This window comes from Symphodus melops, assembly GCF_947650265.1.
Source record: "Symphodus melops genome assembly, chromosome: 5".
Lineage (NCBI taxonomy): Eukaryota > Metazoa > Chordata > Actinopteri > Labriformes > Labridae > Symphodus > Symphodus melops.
In genome coordinates this window covers 4,595,024-4,621,229 of record NC_136695.1, presented here as the reverse complement: position 1 = coordinate 4,621,229, position 26,206 = coordinate 4,595,024, and the positions used below count along the sequence as shown (strand labels likewise).

At 41.4% G+C, this 26,206-nt stretch overlaps 3 protein-coding genes across 4 annotated transcripts in view; 1 reads left to right on the top strand and 2 right to left on the bottom strand.

Moving 5' to 3' along the window:
• Positions 1-3,164, top strand: part of znrf2b (zinc and ring finger 2b) — a 33,621-nt gene extending 30,457 nt beyond the window's left edge. The window contains exon 5 of the mRNA XM_079343848.1: positions 1,183-3,164. The gene's annotated coding sequence lies outside the window, so the exon portion shown is untranslated. The remainder of the gene's footprint in view (positions 1-1,182) is intronic.
• A 2,967-nt stretch (positions 3,165-6,131) lies between these two features.
• Positions 6,132-15,679, bottom strand: nod1 (nucleotide-binding oligomerization domain containing 1). The gene is made up of 12 exons (XM_079343589.1): positions 15,479-15,679; positions 14,151-14,349; positions 13,874-14,048; positions 10,944-12,756; positions 10,104-10,187; positions 8,839-8,922; positions 8,610-8,693; positions 7,996-8,079; positions 7,819-7,902; positions 7,663-7,746; positions 7,484-7,567; positions 6,132-6,496 (listed from the first exon to the last, which is right to left on the bottom strand). The coding sequence occupies exons 2-12, from the start codon at positions 14,325-14,327 to the stop codon at positions 6,424-6,426; spliced, it is 2,826 nt and encodes a 941-aa protein (XP_079199715.1). The 5' UTR covers positions 14,328-14,349; positions 15,479-15,679; the 3' UTR covers positions 6,132-6,423.
• A 1,280-nt stretch (positions 15,680-16,959) lies between these two features.
• enpp2 (ectonucleotide pyrophosphatase/phosphodiesterase 2) overlaps positions 16,960-26,206 on the bottom strand; it is a 30,271-nt gene continuing 21,024 nt past the window's right edge. Inside the window, exons 16-25 of one of the 2 annotated variants that reach the window (XM_079343507.1) lie at positions 23,566-23,641; positions 23,395-23,482; positions 23,092-23,261; positions 21,741-21,876; positions 20,744-20,883; positions 19,774-19,909; positions 19,440-19,517; positions 19,177-19,309; positions 18,723-18,876; positions 16,960-17,645 (exon numbers count right to left, since the gene is read on the bottom strand). In XM_079343507.1, the coding sequence (XP_079199633.1) occupies positions 17,475-17,645; positions 18,723-18,876; positions 19,177-19,309; positions 19,440-19,517; positions 19,774-19,909; positions 20,744-20,883; positions 21,741-21,876; positions 23,092-23,261; positions 23,395-23,482; positions 23,566-23,641 (1,282 nt within the window). In that variant the 3' untranslated portion in view covers positions 16,960-17,474. The remainder of the gene's footprint in view (positions 17,646-18,722; positions 18,877-19,176; positions 19,310-19,439; positions 19,518-19,773; positions 19,910-20,743; positions 20,884-21,740; positions 21,877-23,091; positions 23,262-23,394; positions 23,483-23,565; positions 23,642-26,206) is intronic. The other variant, XM_079343508.1, reaches the window with a different exon arrangement.

Here is a 26,206-nt window from a genome sequence, read left to right as displayed (position 1 = left end):
ACATTTATAAAAACACGCAGCACATTTTTAAAAACATGCAGCACATTTATAAAAACATGCAGCACATTTTTAAAACATGCAGCACATTTATAAAAACATGCAGCACATTTATAAAAATATGCAGCACATTTATAAAAACATGCAGCACATTTGTAAAACATGCAGCACATTTATAAAAACATGCAGCACATTTATAAAACATGCAGCACATTTATAAAAACATGCAGCACATTTATAAAAACATGCAGCACATTTATAAAAACATGCAGCACATTTGTAAAACATGCAGCACATTTATAAAAACATGCAGCACATTTATAAAAACATGCAGCACATTTGTAAAACATGCAGCACATTTATAAAAACATGCAGCACATTTGTAAAACATGCAGCACATTTATAAAAACATGCAGCACATTTATAAAAACATGCAGCACATTTATAAAAACATGCAGCACATTTAGAAGCAAATTCAAATTCCCGAAACAAATGCAACAACTGAAACACGCTGCAAAAGACAACAAAACGCTGGTAAAGGGCAAAACAAGTGCGTTAACATCAAACATGCTAAAAGTCAAAAACACACATGTATTCAGAAAACAAGTGCAAATAGAGAAACGCTGCATGTTCAGAAGTGATATAAATATTGCTGTTTAAGTTGGACCTGTAGCTTCTTAAAAATAATGACACTGTTCAGTCTGATATTTTGCTCCCACTCTGTTTTAATGACACTGAGATTAGGTCAGAGAATAACGCTTCCAGACTATACAACCTTTAGTTTGACATTCATATACAGCTCTGTTGTTATTAGGAAAGACAATAGGCTAGATTTCCTTGATGGCTGTGTTCATTATCGTTTACGTACACATCATTACGAAGAAAGAGGATGATGAAAAATGATTACTATTAGTTTATTTGACATAAATCACACTGTGGTTTAATGATGTATCTCTAAAGTGAAATCATACAGGTATGAGAAGCAGTGGTGAGTTTACTTCCTCATTCAAAATGTCAGTAAATGTCAGTTTTCAGAGGGCTGGTTTTTACTATCCCATATTTAAACGATGAAACGCATGGCGCACAGATGTCTCATACATGTTGAGTAAAGTGGAATCAGGAATATTCTGGATGAAGAGAATTGAAACGTGTGTATGAAGCTGCTGCCTGCTGGTTTCTCTGCAGGTACTCTGGAATAAGAGCGATCTACAATCTGAAGTGTGGATCCATGAGACTGCTGGACACTGTGACCACTGTGATCAGATTAACCCAATAATGTAGTACCACAGTGTGCCAAATCTCATTGAAGCAATCTTCAGGGAAACAGACTTCTGTGTTTTTTTTTTGTTTTGTTTGAGTTGCACATTCACGCTCAGTCTGAGACTGAACGACGGACTGATCTCCACCTCACGGAGCCACATGGGACACGGTGATGGGCGGGGCCACTGGATAGCAGATTTCATCTGATTGTACACCGGGACACTGGAGGAGGTGGATGTGGTTCTAGGGGTGGGGGCAGGTGGAGGGGGTGACATGTGGATGAGCCCTCCCCCTCTGACTCTGCCCCCGCCTCCTTCTCAGCATCAGTGTCTACCAGTGCCTTGTTGTTGTTGTTGTTGTTGTTGTTGTTGTTGTTGTTGTTGTTGTTGTGGTTGTGGGGGACGCCCGGCCACAGCAGACAGAGGAGTCCAGACTGTCAGCAGAGCCAGCCGGTCCACTGAGCCGACCTACAGGACCATCAAACCACTACTGCCATCCTACCAGTGCAGGAGAATCAAGCCAGAGACAGACTGCAGCACCGACATCTGTCTGCATCTGCAGGACGCTTTCAGACATGAAGCTGCTGCAATTATGGTGCCAATCAACTGTGAAAATTGTCTCACACACACACACACACACACACACACACACACACACACACACACACACACACACACACTTCATGAGTGCTTTTAAATCACATTTCAAGGAATAACGGTCCTCAGGTACACAAACCTGTCCCCATGTGTTGAAAAGGATCCCAGCAGAGTTTGGCTGCTTCCATGATAAAAACACATTCAGTTGAAAGTTCAGTTGTTTTTCTTATAACAGGAACATTTTCTTTTCTTTTTTCTGTTTAAAGGGGTAGTTCAGACTTGTTCATAGTAAGTGTATTAGCCACAGGAGATCCTGGTCAGCATGGCTGTCTTTATCAGCTGACACGTAACATATTCTGATAGGGTTACCATGGGATGAGTCATTATGCAATCAAAAAAAAAGTACAAGCATAAAAAAAAACCACATTTACAAAACACAGTTTCCCAAATTAATTTGTGAAAGTTAAAAGAGTGTCATTAAAGCATCGGCCTTCAGTACGTACGTATGTGAGCTGAGTTCAGACCACTCGCCCTCTGCACTCACAGCCGTCAACATATCCTCATGTATCCACAGTTAGCATCACGTTATAGTGGCTGTAAAATGGTCTTAGGTTTGGTTGTGTTGGTCGTCTCTTTTGAAGCGTGCAGCTGATCCCTGCACTGCAGGAGGAGGAGGGCGTGTGGTGCTAAAACAAAGTGGCCCAGTCTGCGTAGCCATGTTGACCTGCTCACAGGTCTGGTTCTACATCATGCCGAGCAGTATCTCCGTCAACTAACGCGCTCACTATTGACAAGCACGACATACGACCCGACCCAGCACTTCAAAGACTCTCTCAGTGTTCACGTTGTAACGGGATGTTTCTCAGAGCAGCGTCTTTTAAAGCTCACTTAAAGAGACACCTGCTATTTGTGTCATGACATTTAACACAATCAGAGGTGACATGTTATTATAACAGTGTAAAATTGTGGGTGTTTAGCAATAACAGGAATTATACAAGAACATGAAAAATGTTATTTTATGACATGAAATGTTTTTATGTTAAACGAGTGAGATGAAATGAGGAAATATTCTTAGGTGTCTGTCGATTTTTGCTTCTTTTTTTTAACCATTAAATAGCTGCTGTTGTTTTTATAATGTCTGTGAACGGCAGATAGGCTATGTATTAATTATAGCATTGATCATTCTTCAGCTGCTGCAGAGATGATGGAACTGGTTCCCACAATGAGAAAAAAAAAAACTAGTCTTTGAAATTCACACTTGCTGTTTCTCTCTTCTTTTGTAATGCAGAAAAGTAAAGACATTTCAGCGGATCGTCGGCTTCAGTGTGTTGCTTCTTTGACTTTCGAAACAGATCTTCTGCCCAAAATAAGAACCAATGAAATGCTTCAAACCAGAGCCAGATTAAAGCATAAGGGGCCCACAAAGAGAGAGAGTACCAATACAGATCATGGATAAGTAAACAAAAGGAAGTCTCAGTGAATAACATTATTAATGGTATTACCGTAAAACTTCTATCACAAGTCAAGGCTTTTTTCTGTGTAAGTCCATGAGATGACTGCCTTTATTCTCGAGGTCAACACGAGCTTTTCATTTATATCAATCCAATCTGTTGCACAGCAAAGATGAGGAAGAGCATGAAACTATAAATGCACAGCCTAAAGAAACGATTCAAAGTCAGGACATCAATAAACACATTTGAATAAATCTCTTATCTAATTTGTTAGGCAGCACGCTGAACCTGTACCAGCATTATTCTGTCTTTCTATGACAGTTCGTTTATATAATAACTTTGTAATAATCTCATGTTCATTTTATCAGCTGGCCTTTCATAGGGACCTGCCTTTACTGTATTTGTCAAAACATGATCCCAAAAGACAAGGCAAGTTTATTTATACAGCACATTTCAACAACAAAAGAGAAATCAATTCAAAGAGACTGGACTATGGTATATCACATAGTCTATGAATTCTTCACCTTCATGCTCAGCCACATGCAGACAGAGCTGAGCTCATTATTAACTGTGGATTAGAGTGTGCCCTGGTGGACAGGCTATGTAATGACACCATTTCGTTTTCTGTCTTATTTGATCTGTAAATATGTCCAGATAAAACAAATCATGCAATGCATGCCATAAACATGTAGATTTATTATTTTATTTCTATGTTTAAAAGGGACAACACACATTAATTTAACAAGAGCGTTTACAAAGTGGTTATGCATTAAATGTCCATCACAGCGTGAAATATTCCCTGTAAGACACTGTGTGTGTGTGTGTGTGTGTGTGTGTGTGTGTGTGTGTGTGTATTGTGTGTGTGTGTGTGTGAGTGTGTGTGTGTGTGTGTGTGTAAATCTTACCGTTATAGACTACCAGAGGTCGTGAGCGCAACCAACATTTATTTTGTGAATTTTGCACTTTGATGGCTCAACATAGTGAGAAGGCTGACTTCTCTTAAAAAATGAAAAATACACACTGCAGATCTGAAAAGCTCAGATGAAACTGTTTCTCTCAAGCTTCTTTTCTTCATGAATCAGACATTTTAAAGATTATTTCTTCATGGAAACAAAGACGTTTCATCAACGATTTATCACAGAAGGATCTTCTGACCATTTTTAAAGAGTTAGTTTTTTTGTAACCAGTAAACCAGTCTCTGTTGCATTGCTCTCAACAAGGCTGCCAGACTGTGACATACATGTATTTGGACATCATGAAAACATTTCATAAATACATCAAAAATAAAATAAAGACCTGATTAAAGATAGGAATTCATATACACAATGGAGGAACAGAAATATTCAACATGAACTAAATGTAATACAGAACGGTTCAGTTGGTAGACTTGTTGTCTCTTAGCTGGAAGGTTGAGGGTTCGATCCCCAGCTCCTGCAGTAGTCCTTGTGCAAGACATTTAACCTTGAATGGCGTATGAATATTTGGTCATGGAATTACTACACAGCGCTCACTGCCATCAGTGTGTGAATGTGTAGCTGTGGCCTCACCAATCAGAAGACTAGTGCTGTGCTATACAAGCTCAAGTCCCTTATTTGCATCGACTGTCCTCACCAGAGATGCACAGAGGAAACGAATCAGAGGACAGAGGACCGAGGAAATCAGTTTTTAGAGACATGAGACGTCCTTTCCCCGACAGCGTCACATGACAGTGTGGACGGTCTCTGAGAATGTCCAGCTGTTTCATACCGATTGCTCAGAGTACTAAACACCGCCACAAGAACTCAGCTCTTTTGTAGTCCTTCCAACCTCTCCATTATTAAAGCTCAGTCTTCCGGGCCTTGTAGCCAATCATGACAACACAATGATGCTAAATCTTAGAGGTGCGCCCAACAGGATTGCACAATATTGTGTTGCTGACCGTACTAATTACAAGACGCATACATTTGGTTTATAGAGCCACCAAACAGCTGCACCCTGTCAGGCGTCAACAGAGGGCAAAGACATTCTGCAACATGGTGCATGTGTGAGAGAAGTTTTTCTGCGGTTGCTTCAATTTAGACAAAGTAAAAATCAAAGCTGGAAAAAAAAATAGAAAAAGAACGAGAGGCTCGGTGTGTAAATCCTGCAATACAAATGTGATTGAGTTGTGTTAGTCCCAGGGTGTGGGTACTTTTTTTAAAAGTGTGGTTGCGTGTTACAAATCTGGAAGCGACATGTTGCAGTGCTTCCTCTGTAAAAGTGTTTTCACTTTGTCACGCACAGTTGTTTCCATCCTCTGTATTTGTATTTATTGATCAGGGGTGTCCAAAGTGCGGCCCGGGGGCCATTTGTGGCCCTTGAGTGGATTTTTTGTGACCCTTGACTTCAAATCGAAGAATCAGAAGATTTTGGCCCCAGGCCTCATCAGATGGCATAATTCGTTCTTTTTTTCTTTTTCATGTTAGCGAGGGAGACCTATAAAAGCCTGACTATTCTTTCCAAAAATTTAGAACACAACAGTTTCCCACTGCAATTAGTTATGGTGTATTTACATTATTTTTTGAAGAGGTCAAAATACAAAAAGTTCCTTCCAATATTTAAAAAAACAAACAAAACAAAAACCCTGTGGCCCGTGAGCCATTCTAACGCGACAATTTTGGCCCGCAAGAAAAAAAGTTTGGACACCACTGCTTTAGATACTGACTTCAGTAATTGGCACGTATGAACAAAGGACTCGTGTTGTATCGTACATACTTCTGTGTCGACGTATATGGTGAGGGGTCGGGTGGGGAGGTGACTGAACATAAACCAACCACACCTTGTGTAGCAAATATCAAATACTATAAAGTTATTTTTTATTTTTTTTCACAAAACGTATAAAAAAGAAAAAACTTACACCAAAGAGTCCAGAAAAAACAGGTTATAAAGAAGGAAGTCGTAGGTTTGTTTTCTTCCTCTTCGTCTACTTCCTTTTTCCTTTAACAGTCGTGGAAGACTGTCGGACATTTGTCGACATTTCAGGTGAACGTTTACCACATCGACACACACAAGCTGACAGTGAACACACGTAACATCGTCTCTGCCACACACACACACACACACACACACACACACACACGTCTCGTGCAGTGAGCGTGTGGTCAGTGGAAGAGCAGCCTTTTCTCGGCCACAAACAGTTTCTCTTCATCCTCAGAGAGCTGGTTTCCTTTCACACTGTGGGAACACAAAGACACAACATCAGACATGCCCTCGCTGTCTCACACAGGGAACACGAGTGTTGATGCTGTGAAGTCTTTAGTAATGACTGAAAAATAACCACTATCATCAGTATTTACAACTATGCTGCTGTGCCAATCAGATTTGATCACAATCCATACGTTAGTTTTGATACTTGTTTTAAGGCTAAACGATTGATCCACTGACATTCTTAATAATCAAAATGTCCTTTTACAGATTGTGACTGTCTTCATTAAAACATTTATTTGAAAGTTTGAAGGTGTTCTGAGTGACAGTCTTCATGATGGGAATGGTCTGTTCAGGATGACAGTACTTTGCTGAAAATGTCTCCTGTTATTCTACCACCACTCCACTTTATATAATGTACTGACTGAAAACAAGTCATTCTTTGAAAGAACCAAACATGACATGTGAACAGACAAGTTGTGATCCCTCTAGAATCAATGTTTCTTTAGGACAGAGAAACCCCCGAGGATGGATTTGAAGACATCCAGACAGATGTTCGGACTGTGTGAATGGTGAGTACTTGAAGGTCTGATACTTTGACTTTTCTAAAGTCCTGAGGATACATTCTCTGTGTGAGCAAGCAGCAGCATCCAGTGTTTCAAATCAAGAGCAGAAGTGCAAACAAACTTCAGTTAGGGCACACTCACACTGTGCTCAACATGATGACTGTCACAGGTTGCATGTTTTCACTGTCAAAGTCAGAAGTGAACTGGAATAGCACGGCAGAAATACTTATTACATTGAATAACACATATAAAGCTTCACTACGATGAATCAGTGCTGGTTTACATCAGTACATAATTACTCTATGCTGTTTCATTCATGCGTTTCTTTGCTTGTACAGCACTTTGGTCAAACAAGGTTGTTTGAAATGTGCTATAGAAATAAAGATTGATTGATTGGGAGGCTTTAAAAGTAAAGAAATTCACTGGCACAGAGTCCCAGTGAATGCCTTACCAGATCTCTTTGAGTGCTGTGTTGTGAGTCAGGGCCTCCGAGAGCTGTCTGATCCCGTCCACGGTCAACTGGTTGCTGATTAACCTGCAGATAAATGAACAAAGGAGGTGAGTGTCTGTCAATCGATGTCTGATCCTTCGTGACGAGTCATGTTCGTGAATCGACGTGTTTGTCCTTACCACAGGTGGCTCAAACCTGTGTTCGCCTGGATCAACGCAGCCAAGTGTGGCGCTGCATCATCAGTCACCTCATTCTGCACCAACCTGCCACAGAGCACACATGTTGTTCATCACAGAGCTGTGCAGGAACCCACGCCGAAGAAGAGACCCGCCTACCAGAATATCCTGAGGACCGTGTTCTCTCTCAGTGCTTCTGCCAGGCTCTTCCCTCCAGCAGCTGTGATGCTATTGGCTGAGAGGCTACGACACAAAGGCAGTTTGATGATTCAATTAACAATCAGCGAGTCGGATCTGTGCATTTCTCTTCTCTTTACAGGAAGCTGTTCCTCTCACCTGAGGTTGGTGAGGCTCGGGTGGTGTCTCAAAGCTTCTGCAAAGGCTTCTGCTCCCTCGTCTCCGATGCTGTTCCCCCACATTCTGCAAGAAGGAGAAAAAAAACACATCAAAACTGTCATCAGAACTCTTCTAAACGTGACCTTCAATGTTCAACCAAAGTTGACAACTTAGCCCGACTTATTCAGCATCATTTAATCACATTTTATTCAAGCTGTCAAAGCTCTTAAAGGGAAACACAGGAATTGTTTATTCCTCACCCATAATTCTATTGATGTTTTCAAACGTTTTCTGGAATAACTCCAGTAGATACCAGATAAAACACACACACAGTCCAGCGTCTCACATATACAGAGGAATTAAACAATGAATCTTTTGTTAATGGAGTGTGTTAGCTTTACAGCAATGTTACAGCTCTCTCTTTATGCTCAATCATATTGAATACACGCAGGTCCCAGTTTGAACAGAGATCCCCCCTTTAAACCGATCCTCCATTCATCGTCTCAGTCACACATCACTGATTGTCTCTTCACTGCTTTTGTTAGTAGAGAAAAATCACTCCATTTCAAGAGTCTGATATTCAAAGTGCAAAACCAAACATGTTGCAGTCTTACCCCACATCAAATATAGAAGTGCTCTTCTGTATCGCTCCGGCCAGAAACCTCCCACCGACACCAGTGATCCTGTTTTTACCAATCCTAGAGACAAAGTGTTTGGAATAAACAGTAAAATTAAACAAGAGCATGACTTCATCTTTGTCTTTTTTGTTTTTTGCAATCACTGAATTTGTAAATTCAACTGAAAAAGAAAAAAATGATATTATATATTTTTTAAAAAACATACTTGAGTACTCGCAGCTTTGGACACTCCTCGATTATCTGAGCAACCAGCTTTGCTCCAACGTCAGTGATGTGATTGTTGTAAAGCCTGAGGACGAGAGTGGGAGGAGCTAAAGGGAGGCAGCGTATATTGCGTAAGGTTTGTGGAAACTGATTTGACATCCTGAAAATAAACTAAATGACCCAGTCTGATCTGTGGAGCCTTTGACTCTGAGGGGAAGTCGGCAGAGTTTCTTTCAGGTGTTTCTGAGATATTGTCTGATACATTTCACTTTGTCACAGATTTGTCTGAAGGTACCTTTACTCATAATTAAGATTGTAAGGAATAATGTGAACATGGGGTCAGATTAAAGGCAGGGTAGGTCATTTTTAAAAACTAGCATGATTTTGAAAGTAGCATCCTCTCCATTCTCCCATGCTCCGTCTAAAGCCACGCCCCCTCACTTACATTACATACACTGGTGCCATTGGTCCAGAAGTGGATTTCAGCTCATGCTCTGAGTGTGGGCTCGTGCATGCATGAGGTAGAGAGGCGTGATTGGTTTAAAAACGTGTACCGAGTGCAGACATTGGTCAAAGTCTTTACGTGTTTACAACTGCTGCAGATGATGGATTTTTTAAATTACTTTTTCAGAGCACTTGAGTTATTAAATACTGTCAGGACCTAAAGACAACTTCAACCAAAATCTTAAGAAGTGTATCTGGAGAAAATCAAATTATCTGAATCAACATGTAATTTTTTTTTTGAAATCACATTCCTCTCATGCTATTTTGTTTCTTTTGGCGCATTTTTAGTAAAGCCATCGTAGAATTTTTCTGCGGCCTGTTGATGGAAAACAACAACACTATTTTACCTTTGCATGGCTCAGTTCTCTTTAAAAAAAAAAATCTCAGTTGAATGTGGAAAAGCATCATTTATGCACCTTGTGTCAAACGATAAACACATCACCGTGCAGCCTCCTACAGGCTGAGCATACAGGTGCATCTTAACAGACTGATGTCAGCGCTTCACCACATTACCTAATCCGGCCCCAGACTTGTGAATCAAACTCCAGCCAAGAAGTTAGCTAAGTCTGTAAGTGCATTAGTGCATGCACGACTGAAGATTTCATGGTCAGCTTCACTTTGTAAATATAATCTTATGAACTGTTTTGAATTGCATATGAATGTTTAAACATGTCACTGGGAGTTGTTGTTGGTCAACCCTTCTCATAATTTGAATTTGTTCTCGAGACTATTTGAGATGACTGGAACAGAACGTTTACTCACCCCAACACCTCAACAACTCTGTGCTTACACAGCTCCTCTGCCAGAACCTCCATGCTGCTGTCAGACAGGTGATTGACACACAACCTGAAGAAGAGCACTTGGATTGAATGATGGAAGCAGACAGGTGTGAGAAACTTCCCAAATCTACGAAAAGCCCGAAGCAGACATCTGTCCGTCTCAGACTGTGCGAATATAACAGTGAAATCCATCTGGGCATCCTCTTTGCATGAGTGAAGATATTATGGAGAGAGATCTGTCAAGATGAGAAATCCTGTCTGTGACAGATCACTTTAGTACTTGTTGGTGTTAATCATTTACAAAGCACTTATTTCATTTTATTTCAAAAAATATCTTTAGAGCGCCGGTGGCTGAATGGTTCAGCGACCTGGCTTCAAATCTGACCTGCGGCCCCTTCCTGCACGTCCCTGATCTCTGACTCTATTCACTATCCTACATCTATAAGAAAGGCATAAAAAGCACAGAGAAACCTGATCAACGCACAGACGTTCAAACGGCCGGATCAGAACCAAAACTTTCTCAACCAAAAATAAGCACTCTTTGAATGGATTTCTACGGAAGCCCGAGGTGGACATTCATCCATATGTTTTGATGTGCTGCTGAATTCTGGTCGTTCTCTCTATAGACCCGCTCATATTTATCTCAGCACTGGATCACAATGCTGGTTTCCTCATGACGCTGAGCTCATTTCTCCAGATTTGACTCGCTATAACTAAATCTTTTTCTTTCTTTCGTACAGGACAAAAGATAAATAACTAGTTACACGTCAAGTGAGGGCTCTTTCTCCCGAGATAACTGACTCTCCGCAGGTGCAGGTCTTACCTCACTACGGTCATCTTAGAAAAGGAGGGCTGCAGCTGCTTCACCCCGTAGTCACTGATGTTGTTGTTGTCCATGTCCAGACCCATGAGCTTCTTACGGTGCTGCAGCACGAAGTTGATGGCCGTGCAGTCGCCCGAGAAGACGTTACAGTAACCCAGCTTGATGAGGCTGGCCGTGATGCCCTTGGCCGTCATCTGAGCGATGTCTCTGCTTCCAGTCTCAAAGATACACCTCAGTATCCACAGGAAGTTCGGTAAAACGTGGACCTTCTTGCCCTCATTGCTGTCGTAGGGGGAAAGCCCGCTGAGGTGGGACTTCACACAGGTGGAGAGGTAGGATTTAAGTAAGACTCGTTTCTTCTTCAGTAACACAGGAGACAGCAGATGCTCCATCAGGCCGCTGTGAGCCTTCGAGAGCAGTCCACATAAGAACAGGTTTGTAAACTGTAGATGCTCGTTAGTCGCAAACGGCTTCTTCTCGCCGGGCTTCGATGAGCCGCCGATACAGAAGTCGAAAGGCAGACACGATGTTTCCCTCTTCCTGCTGCACTCTGTGAAGAACTTCAGGATGGAGCTGGGAGCAGCCTGCTCGTCCAACACCAGAGCCAACGCCGACAAGAACGACTGGAGAGTGATGTGGAGGAACTCGAACACGGATGGGCTGTCGTTGGCGTCGTACTCACTGACGGGTCGCAGGAAGCCCAGCGGTAGGTCCTCCTCCACCAGGCCACACGCAGAGATCTCCTCCTGGCTGCAGATGAAGCTTCCTCTCTCCATACCTTCAAGCGCTAGCTTGGCAAACGCAGCTAAAGGCCTGAGCCCTCCTTTGAAAGTGTCCGAAGCACAGCGAGTGCTTTTCTTCAGCAGGGAGGGTGCAGGCGAGGATGAGCGGCTGAGGAACACCTCGCACAGCATGAGGAAGATGTCAGTGAGCGTGATGCTCGTTTCAGGGAGTTGGAATCTATCGTGCATGCCGTGCAGGTGACTGAAGCTCTTGAATACGATCCAGCAGAAGAGCGGGGTGGAGCACAGGCCGCAGAGGTGCGGGCTAGCATCCAGCTGGACCTTCACCACCTCTCTGATCTCCTGCTCTTTAAAGTGCAGGTCGATGTAGCTCTTCAGGTGAACAGGGGAGAACCCCCGCAGAGTCACCTTCTTCCTGATCACCTTGCTCTGGATCTCGATCCCTGTCCGGGCTGTCAGCACTTTCTGGGAACCCTTGAGTAGCTTCCCACAGAGCAGGCTGACCAGCAGTTGGAGTGGGTGCGCCTTGTCTTCTGGTGACGCCACTTCAGGCACATTGATCAGGTCGAGATCCTCCTGGATCTCGTCGTAACCATCGAACGTAAAGATCACCTTGTCAGGGAAGCGCAGGATGTAATCAAACACCTCACTGTCGGGATCGTGGTCTGGGTAGCAGTTGTATTTGAACAGCAGCTCTCGGAGGGAGATCTGTTCTGCGTCCTTGAAACTGCTGAACATCCTACAGCGGAACTTAAAGAAGAAAATGGCGTCGGTACGGAGCTCCTTTTTGGACCAGAGGTTCTGGAGCTTCTGCAGGAGGATGGATTTTCCCACGCCGGCATCGCCCCTCACATAGATGGTTTCACCTTGGGGATTGAAGACTGCCTGGTCGTCCAGGAGCTGGTTCAGACTCTCCAAGAAGCCCAGACTTTCATTGGATTCGTTCAACACTTCGATCATTGTGTCAGTGTACAGATCCTCCAGACGGGTCTCCTCCTTCTGGCCATACGACATGATGAAGCTGGTGTCCCGGCTCATCTCATGCCTCAACTTCTCACAATACCTGCTGACTGAGAGGACCAAGACACAGAGTTAGTTAGAACGGTCATTGTAACCAGAGTCCGTTCCAGAAATCATCATTTCATATTCAGGACCAGAATAGTCAGATCAATCGGAAAAGAAAAGGACATTCTTTCCTTCAGTGTTTTGAGTTTGTCTAAACAAGTTGAAGGCGTGGTATTTGGTTCCCCAGTATATCAAAGGTTAATCACCAGAACAGAAGAGATCAACATCCATAACCACTTGCAGTGTCACCATGCATATAATTATATATATGGTGAGAACGTGAGTGATAGTGAACGAGAAGTGAAAGGATGATGACTAAGTGCAAAAAAACACAGCTCAGCTTGTTTTTTTCTTCCTTCATTCATCTTAAAACGAGTTCAATGGAGTTCAATGGATGAGTGACTTCTTTGAAGAGAAGTGGGTTAAGTGTCGGGGTCATATAGTCTGATCTCATCCTGAAACACGTCGGTCTCATTTCTTCATAAAGTTGATCTTCCTGATCACCTCGCTCAGAGTGTTTTTGACCTCTTCATGCACCTGGATAGCTGCTGAAGTTAGATCAAACTATCAGGAGACATTTGGTCCACTCACTGCTCTTTTTTCTTTTTTTAAAAAAGATAAAACATCCGGTTTAAAGAGACTGATCATTGATCCTTTTAAGTTGAAATGAAAAGCACTAGCATAGCATTTAGCATCACTAAAAATGACAGGCTCCAAAATGAACGTCATAACCTCAGGTTATACTAGAGGACTGACGATTTGTTTATGTATGATTACTAGTTAACTAGCCACACGGTGCACTTTATTAAAGTTTATTTTGGGGCTTTTTTACGCCTTTATTAAGAGACGTGACTGAGGAGAGTCAGAGATCAGAGAGAGAGAGAGAGAGAGAGAGAGAGAGAGAGAGAGAGAGAGAGAGAAGGGAATGACATTCAGGAAAGAGCCACAGCCGCCACACATGGGGCACATTCACTAACCACTAGGAGCCCGGCGCCCTGACAGACACAGTGAACTTTTAATCCCAGATTGACTGCACCACGGGCCTTTAAATGACATAATCCTGAAAATCTATGAAGAGCTAAAATAGGAACATTTGGCATCATGAGTGATTTGAATACTTACTGGGATCTGTGTTTACTACTTTCATCAGTGAAATGGTATTGCTGGGGTGGTAGTTGAGCTCTTGCAGCCACGGCTGGAGGTCTATGTATGCATCACATACTTTATAAATGATGTAAATAAAGAATTCACAGGCCTCCTCTCCTTTGCATTGCACCAACTCCAGGATTTTGCGCACCTGGAAAACAATAATATTACTTTAATTCTTTACCGCCAGTAACAAACGTGAGGCACATCTGGTTGTTTTTTTGAATGAGTGTTTATCAGATAGTTTTCCGACCTGATCCGTCTTGGTGGCAGTTTGCTGTACGATCTCGACATCTTCCTCACAGACGAAGCCCGAGGCCGACAGGTTGTCCAGGATGCACTGGATGCTCCTCAGCCTGTTGACCAGCAGCTCTCTGTGGTAGGTGAGGACGCTCAGGCACGACACCTTGGCTTCTTCTATCTTACCCATGTTTACTGCACAACAGTCAGCTCTGAAGGAGAGAGACAGAGTTGAAGATTGACACTGAGAATAAGATGATTTTATATCAGTAAAGCATCACCTGGTATACTCTTACATGAAGTGTGTGTGTGACACATTTTTATTCATCATACAACAACATACACAGTAAGATTTACTATAGTAAATTGTAGTTTCTAATGAAAATACATGAAACTGTCTAACTATACACAACATCATTTCTACATAGTCTACATATAGGGACAGGCAGTCGTGTGTAGCATCAGTGTACAACCTGCATGGAGCTTTTAGTCCCGACATGCAGAACACAGCGGTACAAAAACAGCTTTGTTCCTGCTGCTATCACCACACAGAACAAGCTGTAGACACTTTACCTCATTCAGATTATAAGTCAGCTATAATGAAGTATTATTTACAGAACATATTCATGTTTTAACTTAAGCTGTTGTTGTGTACATGTTTTTTTTAGCTTCAGCAAAAATGGAATTTCCCCTTTGAAAGACTTGTTTCAATATTAGCAAGCACTCTTTGTTAAGAGCTCCTTTTAGAGATAATGAGTCACTACAGTCACACCAGAAGATTCCACATTTTAAAGATAGTTTGTAATCTTTTAAAAATAGTTTGAGCTGCATTTTTACTCTACAGACATTACACTTCCAACTTTCCTCTAGGTAGAATGACTTTTATAAACGATTTGAGTTAGATTTGGCTTATGTGGCTCAAAGCAATCTGAAGCATTTTAATTATTGTAGTTTGAACTGACTTTTTAAATAAACTCAAATAAACTAAATAAACCTTCATATTTAGATTTAAATACGAAACAGTACATAGAATCTAATTGTAGCCTAACTTTCATCAATTATTTTAATAAACTTCTGGTCGATATAATAAATAATGAAACACTAACAGTGTACTGCCTCTGATCATATAGTTTATTAGGTGCAGGGGTTTCATATTTATAGTTTATAAGTTTAACAGAGGAACAAGGGAATGAGCAGCAGGTCATAAAACATGTGTTGTCTCATTCACATCTTTTCCTAGCTGTGTTTATTGAGCATGTTTTCTCCTCTTATCCTCGATAAAGCCTGAACAAAGTGAGAGCCAGAGGAAGCACAAAGTTACTCATGTCAAATAAATCCTACCATTGTGCTGCGTCCACTTCAAAGAGCCGTACAGAAAGAACCAGCAATGTTTAAAGAAAACAAGTGTTGAAATGACTAAGCTGTTTTAATGATATTTTAAACAAGCCTGTCAGGCTGCTTTCTGCTCTCTTCATCACGTCTCTGTCTGCTGTCAAAGCTGTTGTTCTAGGAAGTGAAAGTCTTATGTGTCACTGCGTCAGTTCTCTCCATTATTTCACAATCTGGCGCGCTGCATTCAGGTACCCTCGTAAATCTGGGAATTAAAAGTATTTCAAATATTTTCTAACCCTTCAACTGTTCAATTTCACTCATTCAATACCTTTCGAGAAAAATCCCCCACTTCCACAAAAAAAGTACACTATATGCAATGTTAAAAGCACTGGTCCCGTGACTTCGTGACCGTGTGACTGATTAAATAAGAAAGTAATTGCTTCCTGATCTTTTAGCAGACTTGTGGATTCAGTGTTTTCTTGAAACCGTCTCACTGATGTGTTGTTGTCCACATGTGGGCAGCACTGAGTCTCTGCTGTGTGACTGTAAAGCAGGTAAAAAACCTCTCGTTTCATTTAGTAAAAATACACGTTTATTGTGATGGAAGCATAAATAGGACAGTCTCACAGGTGGTACATGTTTCAGGGAAAACATTAATAAAAAAAAAAATCATTGACATTATTCTTATTGTGCACAGAACATAAAGTCAACATCACAACACACACAAACAGAAAACACCTTGAATCCAACACACACTCTGTACAAACACAATCAACAACGTTGCATTATCATTTCATTGACAAAAATAAAGTACATTTCTTCCCCATCACTGAACATAGAACTTTTCAACGGAGACGTGGTTTTATGAGAAAACTGATGCTGCCTTCAAACAGAAGCAAAGGTTTTGATTTAGACGGATTCTGGAGTGTGATTTAAGACTGTTGGATCTTTACGTATTTTATCCACTGTACAAAAGAGAAACAACTCAAGAACTGTTCAAAAGCAAACAAAAAGTATCAGAAAGAAGATTGATTATTTCCAAACAGATCATATTAATGCCTGAAACCTATGCTGTGATGTAAACAGGACATGCAAACGACTAATGAGGTAAGTTGGGTTTGTTTCTGTTTGTTGTGTGCTTTTGTAAATCTGAGAATAATAGATATTTAAGTCAAGATCTCAAGAAAACAACCTGACATAAGTCGTAATAATAACAGGAAAATAGAGTAAAAAATATATACGGATGCATGTTTGATTAGGGCTCATGAACTAAAACAACATTTTTAACACACTATGTTCATAGTAAAGCTTCTGGATAAGAGATATGTTTGACGGGAAAAAAATAGTACGTTTTGTTTTGGGTGAAAAAGATGATTAACACGGGTTCAGGAAAATATCAGCAAGAAAAGAAGATGTACAGTTTTGTCCACAGGGGGGCGCCAGAATGGAAACAAAGGGAAAGCTTGAAAAAAACTTCAGAATTACATCTAGAGAGCAAAATGTGCTTGTGCGAGAGAGAGATCTAGGGTTACCACTGGAACCTCAAAAGATCCTGCTCAGCGTGCATCAGCAGATAAATCACTACAACAATATTTGGTATTTTAGTTTTGTGGATCTTGTGTGATGATTTTTGTTTAAAACAAAGCCATCTTTATCAAATTGTCTCATAATAGAAACATCTGATGGCAAATGAAAGGATTACTGATCTGTTTCTTTGTTTTGAATAATTCAGCTCTCATGTGTTTGCTGTGAACACTGTACATGTCGATAAAGTTTTATTGTCTTTATACAATGAAGTAAAAAGGCTCCAAAGCTCAGTGGTAAAAATGAATGAGATGAAACCAAATGCTCAGTGAAGGAACCACAGTGTGGATGCTACGGAGCATCAAGCCAGAGCTAAAGCTGCTGCAGGTCAGTGTAACAGAGATGATCACATCTCTTTCTTATACCACATACATCCACCACGGATGAAAAAGATCAGTCACAGTCAGCAAGCCAGCACAGATCAGATCTCACTCTCGTAGGTGTGCATGTACGTCTTCAGAGAGAGGATCTCGGCGTAGCTCCGGGTGGTTCTGCGATACAGGTCCAAGCCTGTCAGGATCTCCACGTCTCTGACCCGGGCAGTGTGCATCTTCATCAGGTCCTCCACCCAGCGGGACTCCTCCTCTGAGCTCTGCAGGGGGGCAAAAATGTATCAGAGACTTAGATTGAACTTTATTGATCCTTTTGGGATGACTCCCTCCGGGAAATTTAGGTTCCAGCAGCATATACAATAAACTGTATCAGGTAACAAAAAAGTAACAATTTAAAGAATAAGATAGAATAAATAATAGAACACTCTTCTGTTGGAAAATACGTAAAAAATATACAAAAAATATGCATGGAAGAAGCAAAAAAACAAAACAAAATATGGCTATAGACAATGATTATTATTGCGATTATTGAACTTACATTGGGTTTCACTCTCCTGAGACCCTCCATTGCCTCTGACTCAGGAGACTTTGACCACTGAGTACAACATTTTACTTGTAATAAGAGAAGGACAAGAACAGTAATACCACTCTAAAAAGTTCTTGAAACATTTTCAAATTTCAAGGCAGTTCTGTTCCTGACATCTTCCTTAGTTGCTTGCTCACATATTCACCTCACACAGGAGATTATATCTTATTATTATTATTATCATTATTATTGTTGTTATTATTATTATCATGATTACTATTATTATTATTATTATTGTTATTATTATTATTACTATTATTATTATTATTATTAATATTATTATTATTATTATTAAAATTATTATTATTGTTATTATTGTTATACCTCGGATGTTTCTGTGATTTATATGACACAATCTGCCATGAATACCTGAAATATGTCCATAATAATATTTGATCACTGGTCTATGTTGAGTTAAATTTGACACATAATTGACTGTAATCGTTTTTGTATCCTACGATTCGGCCCCCTGGCAGAGAGAATGAAATGAAGGTCGCCCTTGCTGTTGCCCATTCCTGATCTCAGTGCTGAGCTTACAGGGAACATGACAGCGACACAGTTTAATTTAGCTCCTTTTAGCTTGTATGTTTATTTAATGATTCACGTATGTGATTTCTTTTTACATAAGATCTTTTAGCCATGCTGTTCTGAGTAAGACATACTGTACATTATTAACTTTGACTTTGCCTCCCGTACTCAATGATCTCTACGAGAATGTAATGATGCATAATAAAGCTGTGAGTTTCCTTACGTTGCAGGTCTCGTCGTTGCTGTGTCGGTGAGGGAGGATGAAGGCAGCACTGCTCAGCGGGCCACTGCAGGAGTCTGCAGCTTGTGTGAAGTCCAGGCAGCTGGTCAGGACCACAAAGTAGTGTGTGGGGATCGGTATCGTCCCACTCACGTACCTAGATGGAACAAAAGAGCTTATTAATTATATTTTAAATCTCTATAATGTCGCTATTGTGTATTATATTCTCCCTGAAAAACAATATTATATGATTTGTTTGACTACTTCATTGTTCCACAGTGTTTATGGCATTTTATCATGTACTTTGTGGTGTCAGCTGTGTTTCTTTATTGTCCTCTGTTGAGAGGACAAATATGCTGGAGCATTTAAAAAAAAAAAAACAAGGTAAAAACAGAGCTTGGCATTTTCACCTTTTGAAAAGCAATCAATAAAGTGACGTAAAAGAGAAAAGCCTTACTCTCTTATCTTCTCCACTGAGTCTCTGACACCATCGTAGTCGTAGTCAAATATGGGTCCAATGAGCACGTTCACCCCGTTTCTCTCAGTGGCGTATTTTTTCACCAGCACTCTCTGGAAATATCCCCAGATTCCTGAGAGAGAGACGGAGAGGTGGAAGACCCAAGAACAGGATGGGGGAGAGGCGAAATGATTAGAAAACATGTGTGTCAGTGGATCGGTCTGCATGAGTTGACGTCGCAGAGAAATCCCTGGTTGACTTACTCTTGAACGCAGGATACATGGGGACCGTGTTAGTGATGAGGACAGCGTCATGTTTTTTGTCGGTGGTTGATGACAATTCTGCAAATTAAGAAAGAAAGACAGGAAGTCATTTTGCAATAAAATTCCGAGTTATCAGCAACAAAGCTGGTGCGTAAAAATGTCACCAAAACTGAGAAGAAACACAAAATACTTAGATATTAAAATAATACCCAGGCTGGGAATGTTTTTATTTTTATTTTAAAAACACCAGATTTTTTTTGTCATGTTCATAATTACAGTCTATGATCATGTGGCGTTAAGAATGAAACTTGGGTTGCTGTGGCGTTTGACTCACGTGGCGGGAAGACGAAGGCGTAGGTGATCTGCTTGTCTGCTCTGTAGTTGGTGCAGGACTGACTGTAGGCTGGAGGGACTCTGGTATCAGGTCTCACACAGTTCGATAGAGCTTCAGGCAGAGGGGACACTTCCACCTGACACACACAAAAAAACACATGAGGTGGATGGTGAACTGTCTGCTGGGTGTGGAAGATAATATAGAAAAGGGAAAATCGATTCTTGCCAGCAGAGGGCCGTCAAACCACCGAGGGTGCTGACTCGGCAATGCAAACGCTCGCATGGACTCTATGGCCGTTCCTCATCAGACTAGCTTTGCACGTCCTTCTAAACGCACTCCTTGACTGACCCCCTTCGTTATGGGAATCTTCCAGTCCCTCATTTCAGCGCAGGATTTAGGGGGTAGGAGACTTTTGAAGGGATTCAGAGCACGGATAACCAGTTTTTATCAGTTTTCTTGGAGTCAAGTTTGACATGAGTCAAACGATATCTTAGCTTTGTAAAAACAAGTTAAAATACTGCAGAAACACGACCATCCTCACAAATGACAAGTTAGTTAGCGACAACCGCTGGGCTTGCTAGTTTGTGTCGACACAGCCGGCACCTCATGACACTTTCAAGTTAAAATTCCCCTCAACTTCTAAATAGGCTCAGACATGGTCCTGAACCAAAATCCACGAGTGTTGTGATACGTGTCGTACCATGGCCTCTAAATCATGATACATATCATATGGTGAGGTTGTTGTGAATCACCAGGCCCAAATTAACCAACCATTTTATTTGAAATAAACTGAAAGTATGTGAAGCATAATTAGGGGCTACCTGACCATTCTTAAAAGGTGAATCAGCTGTGCTGTCGTTATCAATATGATGCCACTTATTTAAAACGGTTCACTTACAATTCCTTGCCAGGAAAAGCTAAGATGTGGGGAAACAAGGCGAGTGAGCATGAAGCACAGAACGAACAGTACCTGTCTGCTGACTGTGTATGACGTCCAGAGAGGCATAGAGAGGATCTCGCTGTAGCCGCTGATGAAGTCACTGTGGTGGAGGATGGAGTATTTGGTACGGAAGAGCACAGCAGGTCGGCCATGTGGCAGGTTCCTGCTGTCTGAGAGAGGACGAGCACAGAGACACACAGCAGAAGAGGCCGGTGTGTAACGAGACACGCTTCAAAAACACGCAAGAATGCATGAATCAGCAAACGTTGTTGACGCTTTACTTGACGTAACACTTAATAAGAAATGTTAAAATGTTAAATGTATACATAACTGATAATCCAATCATTACAGTACAAGCTCTGGATGTTCCCTGTTACACTGCAAAACTCAAATCTGATACAATTGGACTTGTTTGTTGTCTTTAATGAGATGAACAAATAATGTTAGATCATCTCATTTTAAGAAACTTATGGAAAATGTTTGTACTGGGAAATGTGACATCAAATAAGTCTAACAAATATGTGCGGTTGGATCCCCAGCTTCTGCCCTGCTGTGTGTGGATAGCACCCTTTACCATCAGTGAGTGAATGTGTAAGAGTGACCTGCAGTGTAAAATCACTTTGAGGAGCCAGAAGATTAGAAAAGTGCTACTCAAGCTGAAGTCCATTTACAATTTTTGACAAGAAATGAGACGAATAAACTTGCCAAGATTTGAGTTTTTTTGCAGTGTAGCAAGTTTACTTTTCAGAAGGTCCAGAGGGAGGTTTTTTCTTCGTTACACCGAATTTTAAAAAAATGGAAAACATGGGATTTAAATTATTTCTGAAACACTTCATCTAAAAACCCTGAAACTGGCTGTAATGACAAGTTTCTGATCAAGCCACTGAAAGGTTCAGACTGTCTGACAATACAACAAACAGTGCAGTGACAGAAATCGACAGCTGTGATTGTTAAAGAGTGTTTCTCGTATATCTCATTGTGTTGTTTAAAGAAGAGTTGATTCTGAGTAGCATCATAACAGACTGACCATCCATAGCTTGCCTCAGTCGCTGGTTTAGCTCCTCCACTTTGTTCTGTAAGAGACAGAGCCAGAGTGACTCCAGGTTATAGCCTCGTACAAGGGTCACTTTCAAACCTCTCTGGCCCCTACTTTTTACACGCAACTGCAAAAAGATCGGAGATTGAAACAATCTCTTGCCAGAGATCTACATGGGAATCACAAACACAGTGCAGATGAAGAGACACACACGCTGCAGAGAGGGACGGGACCAAGTCACTTCCAAGTCATTCCGGAGGTAAATCTGAAAGGTTTGCTGAAAATAGACTGAAAGTTTGACCAATTTCAACATAAGAGAGACGACCTCTCGTTGGAAGCGGGTTAAGTGAAATTGAACTAAGTGACTTGGAGGTGAACTGTCTCCAGCTCTGCAGCAGAAAGCAAAGAGGCAACACACTTTTTTTCAGTTCTTAAAGAAGCTGAAAAGAAGATTTCAGGTAGTTAGACACATTTTACAAGTCAAACATGCTTTTTCACAAAGGTCAGACCTCCTCAAATCATCACGGAGTGAGCACCATGCAGATGATTTATTTTACACGTCTGCTAAATGAGAAACAGAAGAACGTGTTGGAATCCGCTTCAGTGTCTCGTGGAGCATCATTTGTAAGGTTTATGAACTGCTGCTGAACGCACATCTGGCTGCTTCAAAAACACAAACTTTGAAGACTAAGAGAAACTGAAGCAGACCTGTATTTTTTTTACCATTTAAAAATATCAGTTTGACCCAAAGACTCTTAAAAAGAGGGACATACCGACATGAACTGCATGAAATTAATGAACAGCAGCAGATAGAAATGATCTTCTAGCTTATGTTTGTTTCAGTAAATTTATGGGCAAAGTAGACAATCTTAAACCTGGGTCTTTTTTAGTCACATTTGAAGTGCTTGGATGTTTTTGTAAGCAGCCACAGGACAAGCTGTAATGGATCTATCATGATGTCTAACTGCAGTTAAAGCAGATCAAAGCATGTGACCTACAATCATTACTTTTTGATCACCTGATATGCAATAGTAATTGTTTGGATAGTACCTACATTTATATTTTTGCCTCGTTTTGTGGGGTAATTTAAAACTTTCAAAATTTCAACAAATCAGTTGAACCTCAAGAACAAGATTACAAACAACAAGATTTCTCCATTTCAACCTTTGCATGTTGTCTTTGTGATGTTCTTAATTCAAAAAAGAGGTTTTCATTTATTTATTTTAAATCATTAAATTCTGTTTTCATCACTGTAGGTGGGCTGACAGACAAGCCGATCGCCTACAAACTGGTTTTTCTTTCCAGCAGTCTACAGACTACAGTAAGAGTCAACATGGCTGACCTTTTCTTCACAACTGCAGCCCAGGTCGTCTATCCCTGCAGGAACAAGACCAGAGGCTGCTGGCCTGGAAAGCTCCTCTGGCATGCTGGGTCTGTAGTGGGGGCCTCTCAGCAGGTGGTTCAGACTACCATGAGTCCCGTTATTGGGAGCCGGTTTCAGACCGAGGAGATCTGAGAGTGAGAGGGATCAGTCTTTTAACGGGAGCTCATATTCATTACACCCTTTGGTACACACATTAAAACATATCAACAACACACCCTGATATCCATCAGAACACAATGAGAACACAAAAATACGACTTACCACACATAACATTGTAAAGCTCAATGTTTTCAAAGGCTGGAACTTTAGTCCTGAATTTAAAAGTAGGTCCATATCCTAAGAAAATAGTCTGAAAAAAAGTTGATAATGAATAAAAATCCCTTTCCACAAGCCACTGCAACAGAGTCTGACCTCTGAGCTTCAGGTCAGTACCTGCATGCTGTTGATCTTATTGTCGTATCCATGGTCACCAGAGAAGCCGCAGTGCCTCCTCCCTTCAGGGACTCTCCTGTAATCAACCAAACAGCAGCAATTGTTGGATGCAGATTGTGTTTAGCTCGAGTTCACATGAACGTTTGTGCACCAGCATCAAGGTGGAGTAGTGTCCCCTCTCATATTTAACAGGCTGCTACACACTTGTGAGAAAACATGACACTTTTCAACATGAGACCACATAACAATAGTGATGACAATGACATCCCGTTAATGGATCAGGATCACATTAAGTACAGCAGAAGTGCTGAATGTTGTTGGTGTTCACCTACATCAACCCTCGGCTCAGGACAGCCGTCCCTTCACGGAAAACTCAACCACAGTCCTCTAATTAAAATACAGCCACTTCTTATTGAGTGTCCATCGAAACACTACTTCCACTTATAAAGCTTAATATATATGTATATACAGCATGTGTTTATGTGAGTGTGTGTGTGTGTGTGTGTGTGTGTGTGTGTGTCTAGGGGGTGAAGCCGCAAGCATGTGAAAAATGTAAATGAGCAGCAGGAGACACACTCAGTTTTTCATTTAGTGTGAAAGTTTAGTTGATTCAGGACTTACACTGACATTGACTAATGTGTGCGTGTGCATGTGTGCGTGTGTGCATGTGTGCGTGTGTGCGTGTGTGCATGTGTGCGTGTGTGCGTGTGTGTGTGTGTGTTTCTGTGTGAAAAGCTCCAAGACTCAGCTCACAGCTCTGGTGCCAGCGATTAGATCGTCCGTCTACCTGAGCTGCACAGAAACCTCAAAGATCTCTTTCATTTAGCGACCATGGTTGCATGTGTGTGTGTGTGTGTGTGTGTGTGTGTGTGTGTGTGTGTGTGTGTGTGTGTGTGTGTGTGCGTGTATGTGTGTGTGTGTGTGTGTTGAGATAGAATATAACTCTCCCACAGGTGAAAAACCAAAACAGCACAACAGCTACATGAACACGCACACACACACACACGCACACGCACACACACATGCACGCACACACTCAGCACGGTGAGCTGAGGCGGAGGTTTGTTTTCCTTCGTGATGACCTCATGGTTTACTTTGTCACTGAATCGCTGCAGTTGACCCTTTCACAGCTCCACATCAGACGTCCGTCAGACTCCTTGTTAGAGCGTCGTTAACGTTCCAGCAGCTGCACGTTTGTCAAAGACGTGTTTGTTTGTTTTGTACACGAGGGTGGCTTGGTGTCACATCTTTAAAGCTTTCAGCACTACGTGTGTTAATGATGCATTGATAGCAGCCCGTGTTGACTTAAAATGTGTTCTTAAGTAAAACAAGATGTGCAGTAAAAAAAAAAAAAAAGGCTCACAGATGGGTGGGCTGAAAATGCCACATCAACACTGACTGACTGTGCAGAGCCTCAGAGCAGCTCACTGCGAGCAGATGCAGCGATAGATCAAAAACTAAAGCAGCCTGGACGTCTTTTTCTCACAGTGCAGACCGCTTTGGATTTATAGCTTTGAACTTTTGGCTCTTTGCACTTTTCCCTCAGCTTTTAAACTTACACTTCTAGGTCACTCTGTAAAAGAGATTGATGCAGGAACATAAAGAGGAATGAACACACTGTTATGAAATACACTGACCTCTCATTCACACACATTCACAAAGCAGCGGGAGCAACTCAGGGTTAAGTGTCCCGCCCAAGGACATGTCGCTGCAGGAGCTGGGAGCTGAGCACTCGACCTTGCAGTTGGGAGACAACGACTCTACCCGCTGAGCCACAGCCATACAGTGTGTGTGTAGGGTAACATATTGGACAAGTTGGTCTTAGACCAGAGATATAGGCCTTTCACAACCCAGGGTTTCTCCTGCCAGACCTCTAGTGTTTGTTTTTTTTTCGCAGCAAGTCCACCTGAGCTGATGGGAGAACTCAGCAGGATATTCACCTTGAGCCAATGGGAAGGTGGAGTGACGCTTAAATACTGTGAGTGCTGCACGCATGGTGCCTCCTGCTGCTGCCAAACTTTACAAATGTCAAAAATCTGTTCCCGTCTTTTGGTTTCATTTAAGTTGATCGTTGAGCCCAGTCATCTCCAATCATCTCATCTGTGTTATATTTATTTATAACTTCACATATAAACTATAAAGATAGATTTTCACATTATATTACATGATAACTGAATAGATGGAGAGGGGGTGGGATTCAATAAGTTTTACTTCTTCCCACTCCCTCTCGGACATGTAGCTTATGATAGCTCATTATCCTATTGTCTTTTTTATTTTCTTCTGAATTATACAATCCACTGTTTGTTATTATTATTTATTTTCTGTCTGCTTTTTTATTGTTACATGTTCAGCTCCTCCAAAGTCTACAGCTCATTACACTCTGCAACATTCCTTCACCACCATCAGTGTCTATACTCCATCAGATAGGTATCTCATCCTGCTGTAAGCATCACTTTCCCTCTGAATAAATAAATACATAAATGAAGAAATCATGATGGAGTCTAATCCCCAAACACACTGCACATCTCTCATCATTTTAACATGTTTGTAAAATGAACATTTAGTCAAAAACTCTCCTGGTTGTACTGGCGACAGCAAAGCAGCACTGTGGACAGCGATGTGTAAACACTTTCAGCACAGG